General features: G+C 37.0%; 1 protein-coding gene across 6 annotated transcripts in view; it reads right to left on the minus strand.

Annotated features, from left to right (window-relative positions):
• PKHD1L1 (PKHD1 like 1) overlaps positions 1–15,082 on the minus strand; it is a 148,683-nt gene that overhangs the window by 52,856 nt on the left and 80,745 nt on the right. For all 6 annotated transcript variants that reach the window (XR_006781065.2, XR_015725752.1, XR_006781066.2 and 3 more), the window contains exons 49-55: positions 12,566–13,595; positions 10,802–10,993; positions 6,651–6,802; positions 5,588–5,747; positions 4,870–5,041; positions 1,642–1,730; positions 1,149–1,297 (exon numbers count right to left, since the gene is read on the minus strand). Coding sequence is in view for 3 of the 6 variants with exons in the window: in XM_045805776.2 (XP_045661732.2) it covers positions 1,149–1,297; positions 1,642–1,730; positions 4,870–5,041; positions 5,588–5,747; positions 6,651–6,802; positions 10,802–10,993; positions 12,566–13,595 (1,944 nt within the window). In the remaining 3 variants the exon portion in view is untranslated. The remainder of the gene's footprint in view (positions 1–1,148; positions 1,298–1,641; positions 1,731–4,869; positions 5,042–5,587; positions 5,748–6,650; positions 6,803–10,801; positions 10,994–12,565; positions 13,596–15,082) is intronic.

Below are 15,082 nucleotides of genomic sequence, written 5' to 3' on the forward strand. Positions count from 1 at the left end.
ACATATATGAAATACACTGTTCACACTTACATCCAAGCCGTGGCCAAGTAGGAGCCCTCATTGTTAGTACTAACAGCTATTACTCAATGCTTGCTGATTCCATGCCAGCCATAATGTGTAAGGCTTTACGTGCATTATACCATTTGACCTTTACACTAAACCCATGGATTGCTGTTATTATTCTCATTTGATAGGTGAGAAAACTGATGCTAAAGTGGTCAAATATCTTACCCAAATTCCCAACTGACGGTGAGGCTTAAGGACTCAGTCGTCGCTTTAATTTACCGCAAAGCTCATGCATCTAAATACCAAAATATTGCATATCTTTAAAGCAGTAAAGGCCTATTTGTATCAAAGAAAAGCTAATACACTTTCACTTTTTAAAAATTTAGTTGAGATAGAGGGAGAGAGAGCAGGGGGAGGGGCAGAGGGAGAGGGAGAAGCAGGCTGTCGCCTGAGCCAGGAGTCCGATGCAGGCTCCATCCCAGGACCTTGGGATCATGACCTGAGCGGAAGGCACTTAACACACTGAACCACCCAGACACCCCTACAGACTTTTACTTTTCAACAGCACTTCATAGCTTTTGGTTAGGCCATTCTTTTTAATTAACAATAAAAGACTGACAGAATAACTCAACTAATTGTACTGCTACACGTTCAAGACCATCTGAGGTTTATGAGAGAATGAGGTGATTGTTTTCCAAGCAGCTGAAATATTTCTAAGAGTCTTCTCCTGTTTTCATAATTCCATCTATGTCCATTCATTTTAAGAAACACTGTTTTCTAAAAAAAAGGAAAAGACTTAAAATCCTTTATTTTTTTCTAGAACTCCTGGAATTCTCTGGTTCTTAGAGCAAGTTGCAGGTTAAGTTTTACCTAACAGTATACAAATATTCAATGTAGGATTAAAAATGGGCAAACTTCGCAGTAAAAAGTAGCATAATTACTCCCTAAGGAATGTGTAGCCACCAGGTGAAGGAGAGCAGAAATATCCTGGACTTACATGAGGCTTCCATCTCATGGGTTAGAACCAGTTGTGTTTTTTACTCACATCAATTGAATATGTTTCCTATAATTTTTTTCAACAAATCTCCAACATCTTAGAATTTGACTAATAAAGGTATAAATTATAAGACCCTCCCTCCTACCTGAAGTGATATGTAGGTAGCATTCAGAACAACTTTTCTGTAAGAAGACTCTGCAGCTCCCACACTGTGTTTATCTTCCAGTTCTAGAACTCCCCAAATAACGAGACTTGCCATTGGCGGAATATCTATGTCTGCTACAACCCATGTTCCTATAAAACAATGCTTTAATATAAGAAATACAACATAATCCATACTATAACTTACAGATAAAAATACAGACACCCTTACCAGTGAGTCCCGGTTTTGAAGTTTGCAACCCTTTTTCCACACAATGACTTATCCTTGACTCTCCCAGAAAATCTATTATCCTTAATATTCATATTTAAATCCACATAAAACCCAGAAGGCAAGGTCTGGTATGCAGGACACATACTAGAATCCATCTCCTCACATTTGCTCTTTCCCCAAGGTGTGTTGCATAAAGGTGGAATTCTAACTTTGTGCTGTCAGTGTCACACAAGCAGAGGCGTTTTGTTTACGTTTACGTACTTACCTTCAGGAATAACCACATTTGCTCCTGGGTGAGGGATGGTATAATTATTTTCTCGAGATGATTGCCAGAAAGAATCATTTGACCATAAGCTGAAAAGAGAAGAGACATAGTTCCATTAAGCATTATCTTTATACACTTAATGACCACGTCCTTATACTAGCTGTTTTGGGATGACAGAGTATTTACAATTTTGCTAAGTAGGCGAGCTCGTATGCGCGACTGGTAGCACACTCAACATATACCACTACACGTATAGCTTTTTTTCTTTTCTCCAAAGAAAACTTTTTTTCCATCTACAATCTGAATCACCTTTTCTCCCACTAAATCCTCATTATGATATCCTAATTTTGGCTAAAATGCAAATTACTTAATTTCCTTATAAGATTTCACATGGTAGAAGGGCGCCTGGGTGGCTCAGAGGGTTAAGCATCCTACTCTTGATTTGGGCTCAGGGCATGATCTCAGGGGGTTGTGAGTCTGAGCCCCACTTTGGGCTCTGTGCTCAGCAGGGAGTCTTCTTGAGAATCTCTCTCTCCCCCTCTCTCTCTGCCCCTCCCCTGCATCCTTCGTCCATTTAAAGACCTTACATACAGTGCTACTGCGTGGGGGAAGGGGAAAGAGGATATGGTCGCTATATTCTGTGAAGGGAGGGATGGAAGGATGGTCTCTGAATTGGAAGGATGAGTCAACGAAGTTAAGCCCCTGGGCTGGGATCAGGAGTGGCAGGTCTGCAACCAGAGTGAAGGTTAGGCTAAACTGAAAGAGATATAAAAAGTGGGAGGAGAGGCAGTCTCCACTTTCATTGCTATACCTTCCAGAAGCCACCCCAATGCACACTGTTGTAAAGAATATTATTATAAAGTTGATGATATGTTCCCACTGGAAAACGTTCACAATCAGACGTTGTTTTCTGAACTAGTAAAAAATTTAAAAATTCCATGATACTAATTCTGGAATTCTACAAAACAGTCAATATGTAGTTCGGTTAAAGTGTACTTGTATTATACATTTGAATTATCAAGTTATATTTCTAAGAAATGTGTTAAAAATTCTGTTATAAAAATTTGTTTTACTAGGTTTAAAAGAAAGGTTAGCAGTTAATTTAGACTTACAATAATACATTATTTTTCATGAAGCAATTTCAGAGAAAGTTAGGTTTAGTAGTTGTTATCTTTCGAACTAAAAAACCTGACCAGGATTGTATGGATTCGATCACTGATTTTATCTAGTTTTTCTCAAGATTAATAGCCTTTCATTCTTATCCCCAACAGCACTATACTATGCATGTTATATATTGTTCTTCTTACTGCCCATTGTTATGATCAATAAAGCCTAATACCTCTTAAACAAAGCATATGCATGTTACATACTAGAGCTTTATATCCTAATCTTGAGGTACCTGTCCTGGATCAAGATTCTGTCTGGTTTCACTGATAGCTATCTGTATAATATAAATTAATAAATCCAATTATAGCTATTTCTAGTGAGCAGAACTCATACTGTGGGGGGAGAAACCTATATGCTAAGACATTTACATGTAGAATACCAACATATTCCTCTATCACATCCTGGCCTAGACCAATCTAAATCTATTATGTGAGTAAATAATAAATGCTAATTAAATTTTCAATAATTTTATCTACCTTAGACTATATAAGGACTTTTTGGTCAATAACCCTGACGGTGCATGTCTCTTAGAGTCTTTTCATGAGCCTTCCTGCTTTCTCCACCATCCCTCTGTAATGTATCAAAAGTGGTCCTTCCAAAATGTAATTTAGAGTACATTATTTCTCAGCTGAAAATCATTTAAAAGCTTCTTCTATTTCTTAATACTAACTACCTGCATGATCTGAATGGTCTGATTTCCACCTTTCCCAACACCATTTCCAGGCCATTCTCCTCTGCTCAGCGGGATAGCCATGCTGTTTTCTCTCTGTTCTTAGATGTGCCACACTCTTTTCCACATCAGGGGCTCTGCTCAAGATGCTTCCTGCACCTAGAACATTCCTTTCCCACTCTTTGCATGGTCAGCTCTTCCTCACCCTTTGGGTCTCAGCTGGAATGTCCCCTCCTTTGAGAGACTATTCCTAACCTCCCTGCCCAAAAGGTCCCTGCCATACTACTCTCTGTCCCAGCCACCTGCCCATTCCCCTGATAACCTTTATCACAACTCACACTCATGTTCTTTTTTTTCAGTTTACTCTTTTGTTTCTTTGCTTGCTTGTGTTGGCGTCTGTCTCTTTGGATAGAATGTGAGTGTAATGAGGGCTGGGACCACATCTGTGTTGTTTACAATTGACTTCCCAGTGCTTAGCACAGTGCCTGGGCCATAGCAGGTGCTCAAATATTTTTTAATGATCGCATTAATATATCAAAAAATTCAATTGTTATTCTTTTGTACAATAGCTACTGCTATATCTGTATATTCTGAAATGTAATTCATGTAATAAAAAACACTGAGTTGTGCTTGATGCATAGTAGCGGGCTTTTAAATGCCCACTAAATGTTAGCTTTTATCATCGCTATTGTTATTTTTATGATTATTATTTGTCCATTAAGGACAGAAATATACATCAAATCAGGATCATACCTTTAAGGGCCTTAAAGACTGGTACCAACCATCACATGCTAGTACCATGATGTATGGTAATTACTATAACACAGGGCAGAGCTAGTGATGTTCCACATGAGAAATAAATGTAAAAGGCTATGTAAGTTTCAAAGATAGAAAAATCATTTTTAACTGTAAGAATTAATATATATTAGGGGATCAAACATTTGAAACAAAATTAAGTAAGTTGTATTACGAGATTTGACCATGACAGTTATTCTAGATAAAGAGACACCACCTACTAAGAAAGCATTAGATTAATGAGGAGACTTCGTTTCCAGTGCTATTCTGGAAGTGTCATCAAGAAGTTTTGTGATCTTGGGTAATTCACTAAAGGTCATTGACTTCAGCTTTCTCATCTTGTAATAAGGGAGTTGGTCTAATTGTCCATATCCAACATCCTGCAAGTCTAAGATTACCAGTAATTTTTTGTGAGGTTTTTCCATTTTCTCATCAGGTGGTTATAAGGCCCAAGTGAAGTAATGAGTGTGAAAGTGTTTTGCGACTTACCAGGCATTGTTCAGGATGAGGGCATTATTTTCTCACCCAAGAATGACAAGTGAAAAGAATTCTGTCAAGTGCTATCAAAGGTATTAACAAACAAAAGGCCTATATACTTATATGTGGCCGGTCGCTTCCTGGGAATTGGTTTTCTCGATGGGGGATGTACAGGAAAGCAGTCCTGGAGAATGCAGCAGTAAGCTTGGAAATTAATAATAACATCTTTCACATCAGGATCCAGGGTCCCAGAAATAGGCAGGCTCTGCTGAAGTTCATTTCTTCCTGAAACTGAAAGTCAAACAATTTAAATTAATACGATGATCAAATATAGATAAAATCATGGCAATCTGAAAATATTCTTTAGAAGGTAACTTGGTAGAGTTCAAATGTATGGAATATGACTGAAAAAATTCTGATGAAAAGCACATGTCTTATTGAGAAGCACACAGTCAAAATGTCTTGACAAAAAAAAATATTTTGGAACTCAAAATGTATTCTTAAATATTTTTTATTTCCTCCAAACAATAAAATAATGAAAATGGAAACAAAATATTTGACAGCTTCCTTTGTACTCATTTCCTCTAATTTTGTAAAATAAATGTTAGGCTATCTGTAAGAGTGTTGGCGTTATCTCCAAACATAAAATGAAAGTTCTTAATTCAACTCAAGGCCTTTTTCAACATAAATTTAGTCTCCAATCCTTTTACTCAGCAAACATCTCTTGAATCCTACTATCCAGAGAACACTGGAACACATATTTTCCCATTAAGCAATTTTTCTTTCTTTAGACAAAGCATTAAATAAAATAATCACTTTTGCCTAATGAATACATACCCAAGTAATATAAAGTACTTGTGTTTGCTTCAAGGTGCCAGTCTCCATTCTTGCTAGTATTCCAACTCAATGGATTTGAAGAGCCATTCCTCATGTCAATAACATTAAACATATCAGGATTTTGAGTGAAGTTATGAGATATGATTACATAGTCTTCTTCCTATAAATGTTTGCCCCAAATACAATTTTAAACGTTAATATCCTGTATAACATACATTAGTTTTGATGACATAATTTGATGACATAGCGCTTATATTAAGACTTAAGTTTTGGTTTCAGTTTGTCATCTTGCATTCATATTTTGCTTAGTAACATTTTATATGTCTATGGCAATAATGCTAACTCTATCCGAAGGCAATGAAAATCTCTCTCTGTACACACACACACACACACACACACACACGTATTTAGAGAATATTTTATTTCTGTAATATTTGAAAACATTTAAAACAATGCTAGGTATTGTTTTTGGCTACACATATGCAGTATAAGTCGAAGAACATGAATGGGAATGAAAACACCCAATTCGGGATATTGGTCACCACTAGAGGTGGAGAGTGGGGAATGAGATGAAGGTAAGCCACACAGGGGACTACCATTTCATCAAAAATGTTTATTTCTTTAAAAAAAAATCAAAAGGAAATATTGACAGAATGTTAGATCCAGATGGAGCTAGGTGGTGGGCATACAGGACTTGGCCTGTCATTGCCTGTGTTTGGTATATTTTAAAAATACAAATTCTAAAGCCCTTAACTGGTACCTGGAATATCATAAGCACTCAATTAATGATAGCTCTTATCATGGTGACAATAACAGGGTACAAGCTTAGTATTGTGGGAATATGGCAAAGATATTGCTTACTTCTGATTCCTACACAAGGTTTCTTTCTTTACCTTGTTTCTTGGGTTTAGGGTGGGTCATGAAATGTGTGCAGGACTTCAACAGGTCAGTATGTGAGGCGAGCACATTCTGGGCCTAACAACTGGCATAAGGATAGGACGTAGGCTGCATTTGTATAATATGCAATCATCATTATTAGAAGATGAATTTTATAGCTCTTTACCTTAAATCCATAGAATGTTGACGTATAGGATATGTTGGTTATGTGATCTACATCTTTAAAATACCAGTTAATGTGCTTTGCATTTGGAATCAGAGCCATCCATCCAGACATATGAGTCAGTCGTTTCTTCCGAAAGGGAACAATGCTTGTGCCTATAGCAGAATATAAAACAAACAAATAACAGTGATCTCTACCTCTAGAAAATTCCTTTTTTTATGAACAAGTGCAAATGTGAAATATTAGCCTAGTCAATGGAAATCTCTGAACAGGTCAGAATAGATTTTCATTACTTATGTTCTAAATGTCTTTGTTTACTGAAGGCCCCAATGTTTCATATTACACTTAACTGAAACATAAAATGCCTTCTCACTTGGAATTCTGAATTGAGATGAAGTCTTTATTCCTTAGGGAAAGATAAAATTCAAACATGATGATGATTAATGACTACTGTAACAAAAGTGCTAAATATATTAATATAATTCTTTAAATATCATTGATCTAAGATAGAATTTTGTTGTCATTCTTTTAAGAACTTAAATTGATTAATTCAGGATCCTTGATTTACAGGGTACACAAATATAAGTTCTAATTCTTTATTAGATTCTCCAGTATTTGTTGAGTTAATCAAAGTCTGCATAACAAGTACTTACGGAAAATTTTGATTTAAAGCTCTTAAGAATCTAGGCTACCACCAGACTTACCACAAACACTGGCCATGATACCCTAAGGTTTGTGAATGACAAATCTGGAACATAAATTACTTGTTATAGGAACAAATACTTCATTTGGTAATGCTTTGTTCATGAAAGAGTACCTGCCAACTTCAGCTAAAGATTTGAAAAGATTTCCTACAATATAAAGAAGACATGATTAATTGCCCATATTCTATTTTTTTCCCTCTCCAACCCCTCTCTCTTTTCACCTCTGATTGAATTTTATGTTAAATTTCCAAACTCTTCCCTTACAAATTTAGGGGCAGGAAGCTAGATGAAAGATCATAAAATAAACTGTCATCCTTTTTTTTGGGGGGAATAAGGCAAAAAAGTTCCAATATCAAGGAGGAACAAATTCATTAATTCTTAGGCTTGTGAATTAGCATTACATTTAAAAAGGCCATGAGCAGAGACCCTAAAACATACAGTTCCAAAAGACCTGCAATGTATGAGAAGAATTATGATGATTTGAATTATTCGGCAAATATTCTTTCCTCTCCCCTCCTTGAGTGCAGAGTAGACTTCCCTGACTGTTGATGTTGAGTGATGTGACAGTCATAAACATTTGAAAAGTGCTTGTTTGGATGAAGCTTGCCATCTTGAACCTCTACCATTGCAATGCAAAGAGCCTGCCCCCGGTAGCTGGCTCTCCCTTCAGCCTGAGCTCTGAAATAAACACATGTGGAAACCTGAAGTCAACTTTCGGGAAGGAGCAAAGCCCACTGGATCCTCACTTTCAAGCAGAGCATCCTAGCTGAGCACAGCCAAGATCCACCAAACCAGTCCTCAGACATGAGAGTGAAAACAATGATTGTAGCTTTAAACTCTTAAGTTTGGGGATAGTCTGTCATGAAGCAAGAGCTGACTTACATAAGAATTAATGAAAATCATCCAAAACCTCCAGAATTTGCTCTGTGTTTGGCAAACCAACCTTCACTAAAGTTTTCTGATGCATGGAATTATACTTTAACCTGAATTTGCTTGATAATTCTCTTTTGGTCAATAAAGCTAATTGGGGGGTATCTGGGTGGCTCAGTCGGTAAAGCATCCGACTCTTGATTTTGGCTCAGGTCATGATCTCAGGGTCGTGATACCAAGCCCCACATCAGGCTCCACGCTTGCTGGGCATGGTGCCTGCTTGGAATTCTCTCTGTTCCTCTGTCCCTCCCTGCTCGTGCTCTTTCTTTCTCTCTAAAATGGATAAATAAATCCTTAAAAAAAAAAAACAAAAAAAACCTAATTGTCATTTTTCAAGTTATTTGTACTTCCTTAACTTTTTTTCGGATGCACTCATTTTCAGTATGTTGATTTTAAGCATCTTGGACTGAAATTTGAAGTTAATATTAAAAAAAATAATATCACTAAGAGTAAGTGTCTCAAATTAATGTACCATCTGGTCTATAGTATCACTAATAGTAAGTGTCTCAAATTAATTTGCCATCTGGTCTAACTTTACATATATATTCATAAAGATACATATATTCACACATACATGCATAAAGATACACACATCATCATGCATGAGACACTTTAATAAAGATATCTAAAGATACATGTAAAGTATTACCAAATCTTATTTCCCACTGTTCTATATTTGTTGAACTTTTGATTCATTTAGTATATATATAAAATGAAAATGAAAACAATATATAAAATGATCTCTTTTTTTTGTTTTTAATTTTTAGTATTGAATCATTTTATTTGGCTTTAATGGAGATAAAATAAAAATAGCCAAATATGCTTGACTACGCAAGTTGTTTTATTTTTATTTTTTATGTCACATTAAAAAGAAAAGTACCTGGAGTGATGTTTTCTCTACTCTGTAATTTGGTCCAAGCACTACAACTAATTCCATTGCAATTCAATACTTACTGAGCGCCTACTATTTGCAATGTTGTGTATTGAGTTATGTGGGAGACGGAAAGATAAATTTATAGATCTTGCCACCAACATGTTCAGTTTAGTAATTAAATAAAGATCTCCATTCCTGAAAGGATCAAGCAAAAAGGCACAGAGAGACTTCACAAGAAAGCTACAATCTCATAAATGCAGATGTATTAGACTTCTTGAATCAAAAATAAAAACACAACACAAAATCTTTCTAAAATCATCACTACCACCACCACTAATAACAGCAAAAAAAACCACCCAAAAATATTTAAAATGTTTAAATATTACTGCTTAAAAATTAATAGTATAAGGTATATATCTTTTTTGACATGATAAATATTAAAAATAATTTACCTAGGATGGTGTACATCTCTGAGTCCTCTGTAACATTATCTTAGACCATGTTTTATAAAAAGCTAATGTTCCATCTATTCATAGGTATGTCATAAAGTATTTGGAGATCTTATTAAAAGCTTTATCATAAGTAACTATTTTATGACATAGTAATGGGAGTTACTAACATATTGCCTCACCAGATAAAATAACATCATTTGTTTTTGATGTTTTGGTTCCTTTTAGTTTTAGCCTGTCAGAAAACATTCACTTGGCTTAAAATACTGTTTATTATACCACAGTCTCTAAAAGTTTAACTAATGTTGCTCCATTCTGGACATCTGGTTATCAGAAGAAAAGAAATGGCTGCCAGGTTCATGTCATTAAGTCACTGAGACAACGGGTATAACCATTATCCAGAGAGTAGGCATATGACTCTTTCAATTCATAGGAGGAAGAAACTCTAGTAAGAATGTTTTAAAGTTAACTATAATGACGGATAACATCATAATAAATGATAAAAGAGGCCCTGCGTACTTCTTGTTTTTCCTGCAGATCCATTGCTCGCCATTCTCCATGAGTTTGGACAACGGGAAGCACAAGAAGGAGAAGCAAGGCAAGGAGGAATGTGAAATGAGCTACGTATTCCCCTGACTCTCTTCCTGTGAGGAAGTAGGGGGTTCTTGGTGGGCTCCTGTGTCTCTCAACCAAAGGGCACATCCCCATTTAACTTGCTTGTTTGGCTGGTGCAAATGTCCGATGGGTCATGAATAATGATCCGCAACCTAGTCTGGTAATGATGTCAAGCTCATCCGGTATTCCAAGTATGGTAACTCTACTGAAACAAGTCAGCAAATCAACAATGCTCCCTCATCCCATTTCAATCAACAAAGATGTCAAAAGGGTCTGCATTCCCTGGCAGGGGTGATGGTATATTTTATTGCCTCACTCCAAGGACTAGGTCAACTTTCCCACTCTCTGTCGTGATACTGTCTGGAGGCTCCCCGAGCAAGCAGAACATCAAGCTGCTCCATGCATTTATTCAATACTCCTCACAGGCCCATTTCTGGGTGTGTTATTTGCTTTCTGCCTGGTTACTGACTGATATAAATATTACACCTTTTCTGTGTCCCAGACAATGACAACTTAAAAAGATGATGATGAAAATAGAAAACATACTTAAGTTAGTGGCTTGAACTACTATATTCCACTTACCAAAAGAGTCTGAGAGAACCACATCCTTTTCAAGCAGAGATATTGGAGAAGGTTTGTTGAATGCCAAACGGTGGAAGCTGACTGAGGCATCACAGACAGCCCCGGGGAACCCAATGCTCCACTCGGCTTCTTGAGTGCAGTGAGAAGGGTCCAGCAGTGAGCTGTGTGGAATGACAGTGTGTCCTCTGTGACCTAGCAGATGGACATAAACAGCATGTTTCCTATACCATGTAGGAGAACTAAAAAAACAAAACAAAACCCCAAACTGTCTACGACATGTAGTGTTATGACCCATAGTACCAGTAACAAAATCTAAAATTCGGATACTTTTTTTTTTCTTTTTTTTTTTTTTTGGCATGGGACAAGAGGAGCTCATGCAGAGGCTTTGCAGTGGACTCTTCGGTCAGGGAGCTTAGTGTAGATGTAGCTGAAACACAGGATCTGAAGTACCCATGAGAGCCAAAGAGGGGATGGGAAGTAGGATACGTAACTTGCTCAAGGACACACAGAAGGATTCAAATCCAGGCAGTCTGACCACAGAGTCCTTACTCTTAACCAATGGACTACCAACTAGCATTAAATATCTAAGCTGAATTAGATAAACTGATAAAAGTTACACAAAGTTTTGTATCTTAGAACCACCCAAATGTTCTCCCCCTTAGAGCCACAATTAGAACAGTAGGCAAAAGTCAACAACCACAGCTGAGAACTCAGCCTGTTCGAATATTGAGACGAATCTTATTCCGTCTTACAAAGTCTTTCAAAAGTAAATTGTCAGTATGTGCAGGATTTACTTGTCAGTTCTCTCTTCGTGCAGAATCACACACATACATCCTTGCTATCTTATTTAGACAAATCTTTATTATTAAAAATGTGTAAAGACACTAAATTCTAGAAATATGAATATTTACAGAAAATGTGGTATACTCTAAACTTGAAATGGTAAAAAATTTTTTAACCTATAACTTATATTGAATTTTATATTACAGTTAACATATTCTTTTAACTAATTTCAATTCAGAATTTAGATTGGAAAGAAAAGGGTTAACAGCAGGCCTGTAACTTACTCCTTTTCTTTAAAGTATTTTAGTAGGATATATCCAGTCTGCCTACATTGCTTCTGTAAATAAACCGGGGATATATACATTTATGGGGCATGACTGGCTGGAGAATTTGAGTAGTCATGTAAACAGCTTATTATCTGTATAATTAACTGAATATAAAATGAAGAAGTTCTGAAACTGAAATGATTTCCTTTTGTAGTCAATGTTTCCACAAATATTGTTAAGAATTTGCTGTTAAGGGGCGCCTGGGTGGTGCAGTCGTTAAGCATCTGCCTTCGGCTCAGGGCGTGATTCCAGCGTTCTGGGATCGAGCCCCACATCAGGCTCCTCTGCTATGAGCCTGCTTCTTCCTCTCCCACTCCCCCTGCTTGTGTTCCCTCTCTTGCTGGCTGTCTCTCTCTGTCAAATAAATAAATAAAATCTTAAATTAAAAAAAAAAAGAATTTGCTGTTAATACCAAAAGAAAGTGCAAATGCAAGAAAAAAGGATATTTTGGGAAGTTATGTTTGACAATTGGGGCATCTTCCAGAAAAGAATGTCTCGTCTGTGCCTAGTGTTGACCTATATCCTTAAATCATTTGCAAAGTTTGGTGCTGGGTAAGATCTGTGATTCATGTGAGTCTGCTTTGACAGTTCAACTCTGTGTTAACACACATACATTTCCAATGCATATTGTCAGAAATTAGAACATAACATTTACCTGTAAGTGAACCATCAACATCAATCAGTACTGCTTCATGTTCCCATCGAAAGCCAGCCTTGTTTGTTGTGTGAAAATACTGGATGTCAACAAATTTTGCACTCCAGCCTCCACATCTCTCATTACAAACTCCAGTGATGGACGTCACTCCCAAAGCTACACAACTGGGACGGTCAAAGTTCATAAAGTGTACAGAAGATACAGTCAAGCCTTCACTGAATGGGAGAACCAGGCCTTTGCTTGTGCAAAACGCAGACCCCATTCCCAGTTCATCGAGATGCCCAACTATTTTGGCATTTTTAATCACTGCTCCATTGGTTTCACCCCATCCTCCAACATAAGGAGCCAGAATCCTCTTGGTTTCGATTCCAGCCTCAAAATTATTTACCATCACAAAGTTATGGAACTGAAGGGCACCTCCATTGACCCATTCAGCTCCTTTTTCACAATTCCAAGTAGTCAGTGAATTAAATATCGCAGGCACTGGCACAGTAGAAGTGCAAGATCCTGTCTGCATAGGGAAATATTCTTCAAATATCCACATTCCAAACCAACCTTGAGAATGAACAGTGTTGTTAAAGAATTCTCCGAGAGGAACTCTCTTTTGGCAAATGTTTCGGTCATAGGATGGCCCATCAGGGTGGTTGTTCATTCGGTACCAAAAGCCAAAGTGAGTGCCACCAGCCGCTGCATTGTGTCGTATGGTGTTGTTGGGGTTTGTTACCCAAAATGCAGCTGGGGTCACATCATCATTCAGAAGGCTAGTACTTTGCTGCACAAATACTGCCAAGTTATATTGCAAAATGTTGCCATGTTCAATACCATCTTCTATAAAAAATGCTCCTCCCTTGATATCATATATAATATTCTGCTCCACCAGCAGGTGATGTGTGTTATGGATAGTCACGGCTCTGTTGTAGGCCTGGTGAATTGCACAGCCTCTTACATAAGACTTGAACTGTAAATCTCCAAGCAGGTGCCAATGTATTGGATAACGCCCCAACCGGAAAGCCTGGCCAGCATGGAATATCTGTCAAGCCCAGAAATCATAGCGATTTAGTGATACACATAGACACATAATTTGCCTGGCTTCTATCTTCTTGTTTCAAAATAATCTCCAATTTTATAATAATTATTATTAATACTTTTATATCTCCCATACTATTCATGTTTATCATTTGAAAATGTTATGTGACCTTCAACCCACATTGTTTTATTCAATATATATATATATAACAGCCCATACTTGTTCCAAATGAATGAATGAACCAAAGTCATCTTTGAATTTTCTGCTTTTCACTTCAGTCTATTACTAAACTTCCATGTTTAGCAAAATAAAACCTCTTAAAGACTTATTTTTCTCCTTCACTTTCTTATATAATAATAAGGAAAACTGCTTGAATGTTTGCCATGTGCCAGATATTGTGTTGTGTTGATCACGGATGTGACCCCAGCTCTGTGAAGGAGCCAGTGATCATCAATTTCACTTTTCAGATGAAGAAACTGAAGTTCACAAAGGCTAAGTACCTTGTTCGTGGTTATAAAACTCCACTTAAACTCAGGGTGGTCTGCTTCTACATTTGGTGCTGTTGTTAACTACTGTGCTGTGCTTTCTTTCAATAGGCCGATGATCTAGTAATTTAATACAGAGGATGCCAGTGTGTATGTGTACAAGTGTGTGTGTGCGAGTGTGTGTGTGTGTGTGTGTGTGTGTGTAATATCACAGAAGGTTAGGAAGTAAAATGTTAGGGCACTTATTTTCATTCTTCATCTAAAAATTTAAAATTAACTATTATTAATAATTAATATACAGATTGACCCTGGCAACCTCACTCAGTCCATATGTCAGATATCACATATGTGTAAGATATTCTAGGAGGAAGGAAGTTTCATAAAATACAGATGTTGACTCTATCACCCTCAATACGTTGTTTGCAGTTTAGGTGTTCCCAGTGTAATAGATTAATAGATTTTACTCTCCCTCTCTCTCTCTCACACTCCTTCCTTCCTTCCTTCCTTCCTTCCTTCCTTCCTTCCTTCCCTCCATCCTTCCTTCCTACCTTTCTACTTTCCTCCCTTCTTCCCTTCCTTCCTCCCTTTTACTGAATACTTGACAAAAACTAGGCTAAACTCTGATTATATAGACTGAATATGAGTAAGATACAGAGGGGCTCCTAATCTCTTGGAGATAACTTGCATCTTTATTCATTTATTTATATATGGGTTCAATTAACAATCATTTGAGAACCTATTATATGCCAAGCACTGTTTCAGCCACATGAGAATCAGCAGAAAACCAGGAAGACAAAATCTCTGAAACTAACTGAATTTACATTCTAGAGGGAGAGATCAAAAATAGATATACGTCAGGAGTTGAGTAAATAAAGGAAAACAGGTTTGGGCAGTTATTTCAAATAAAGATGGTGAGGAAAGTCCTCTCTTAAGAGAGCACACTTGAGGAGACACCTGACTGAAATGAATGTGAACTATACAAGCATTTGGTAGAGGAGCGTTCCA

The sequence above is a fragment of the Ursus americanus genome, chromosome 9 (genome assembly GCF_024610735.1).
Source record: "Ursus americanus isolate L20-20 chromosome 9, mUrsAme1.1.p, whole genome shotgun sequence".
NCBI lineage: Eukaryota > Metazoa > Chordata > Mammalia > Carnivora > Ursidae > Ursus > Ursus americanus.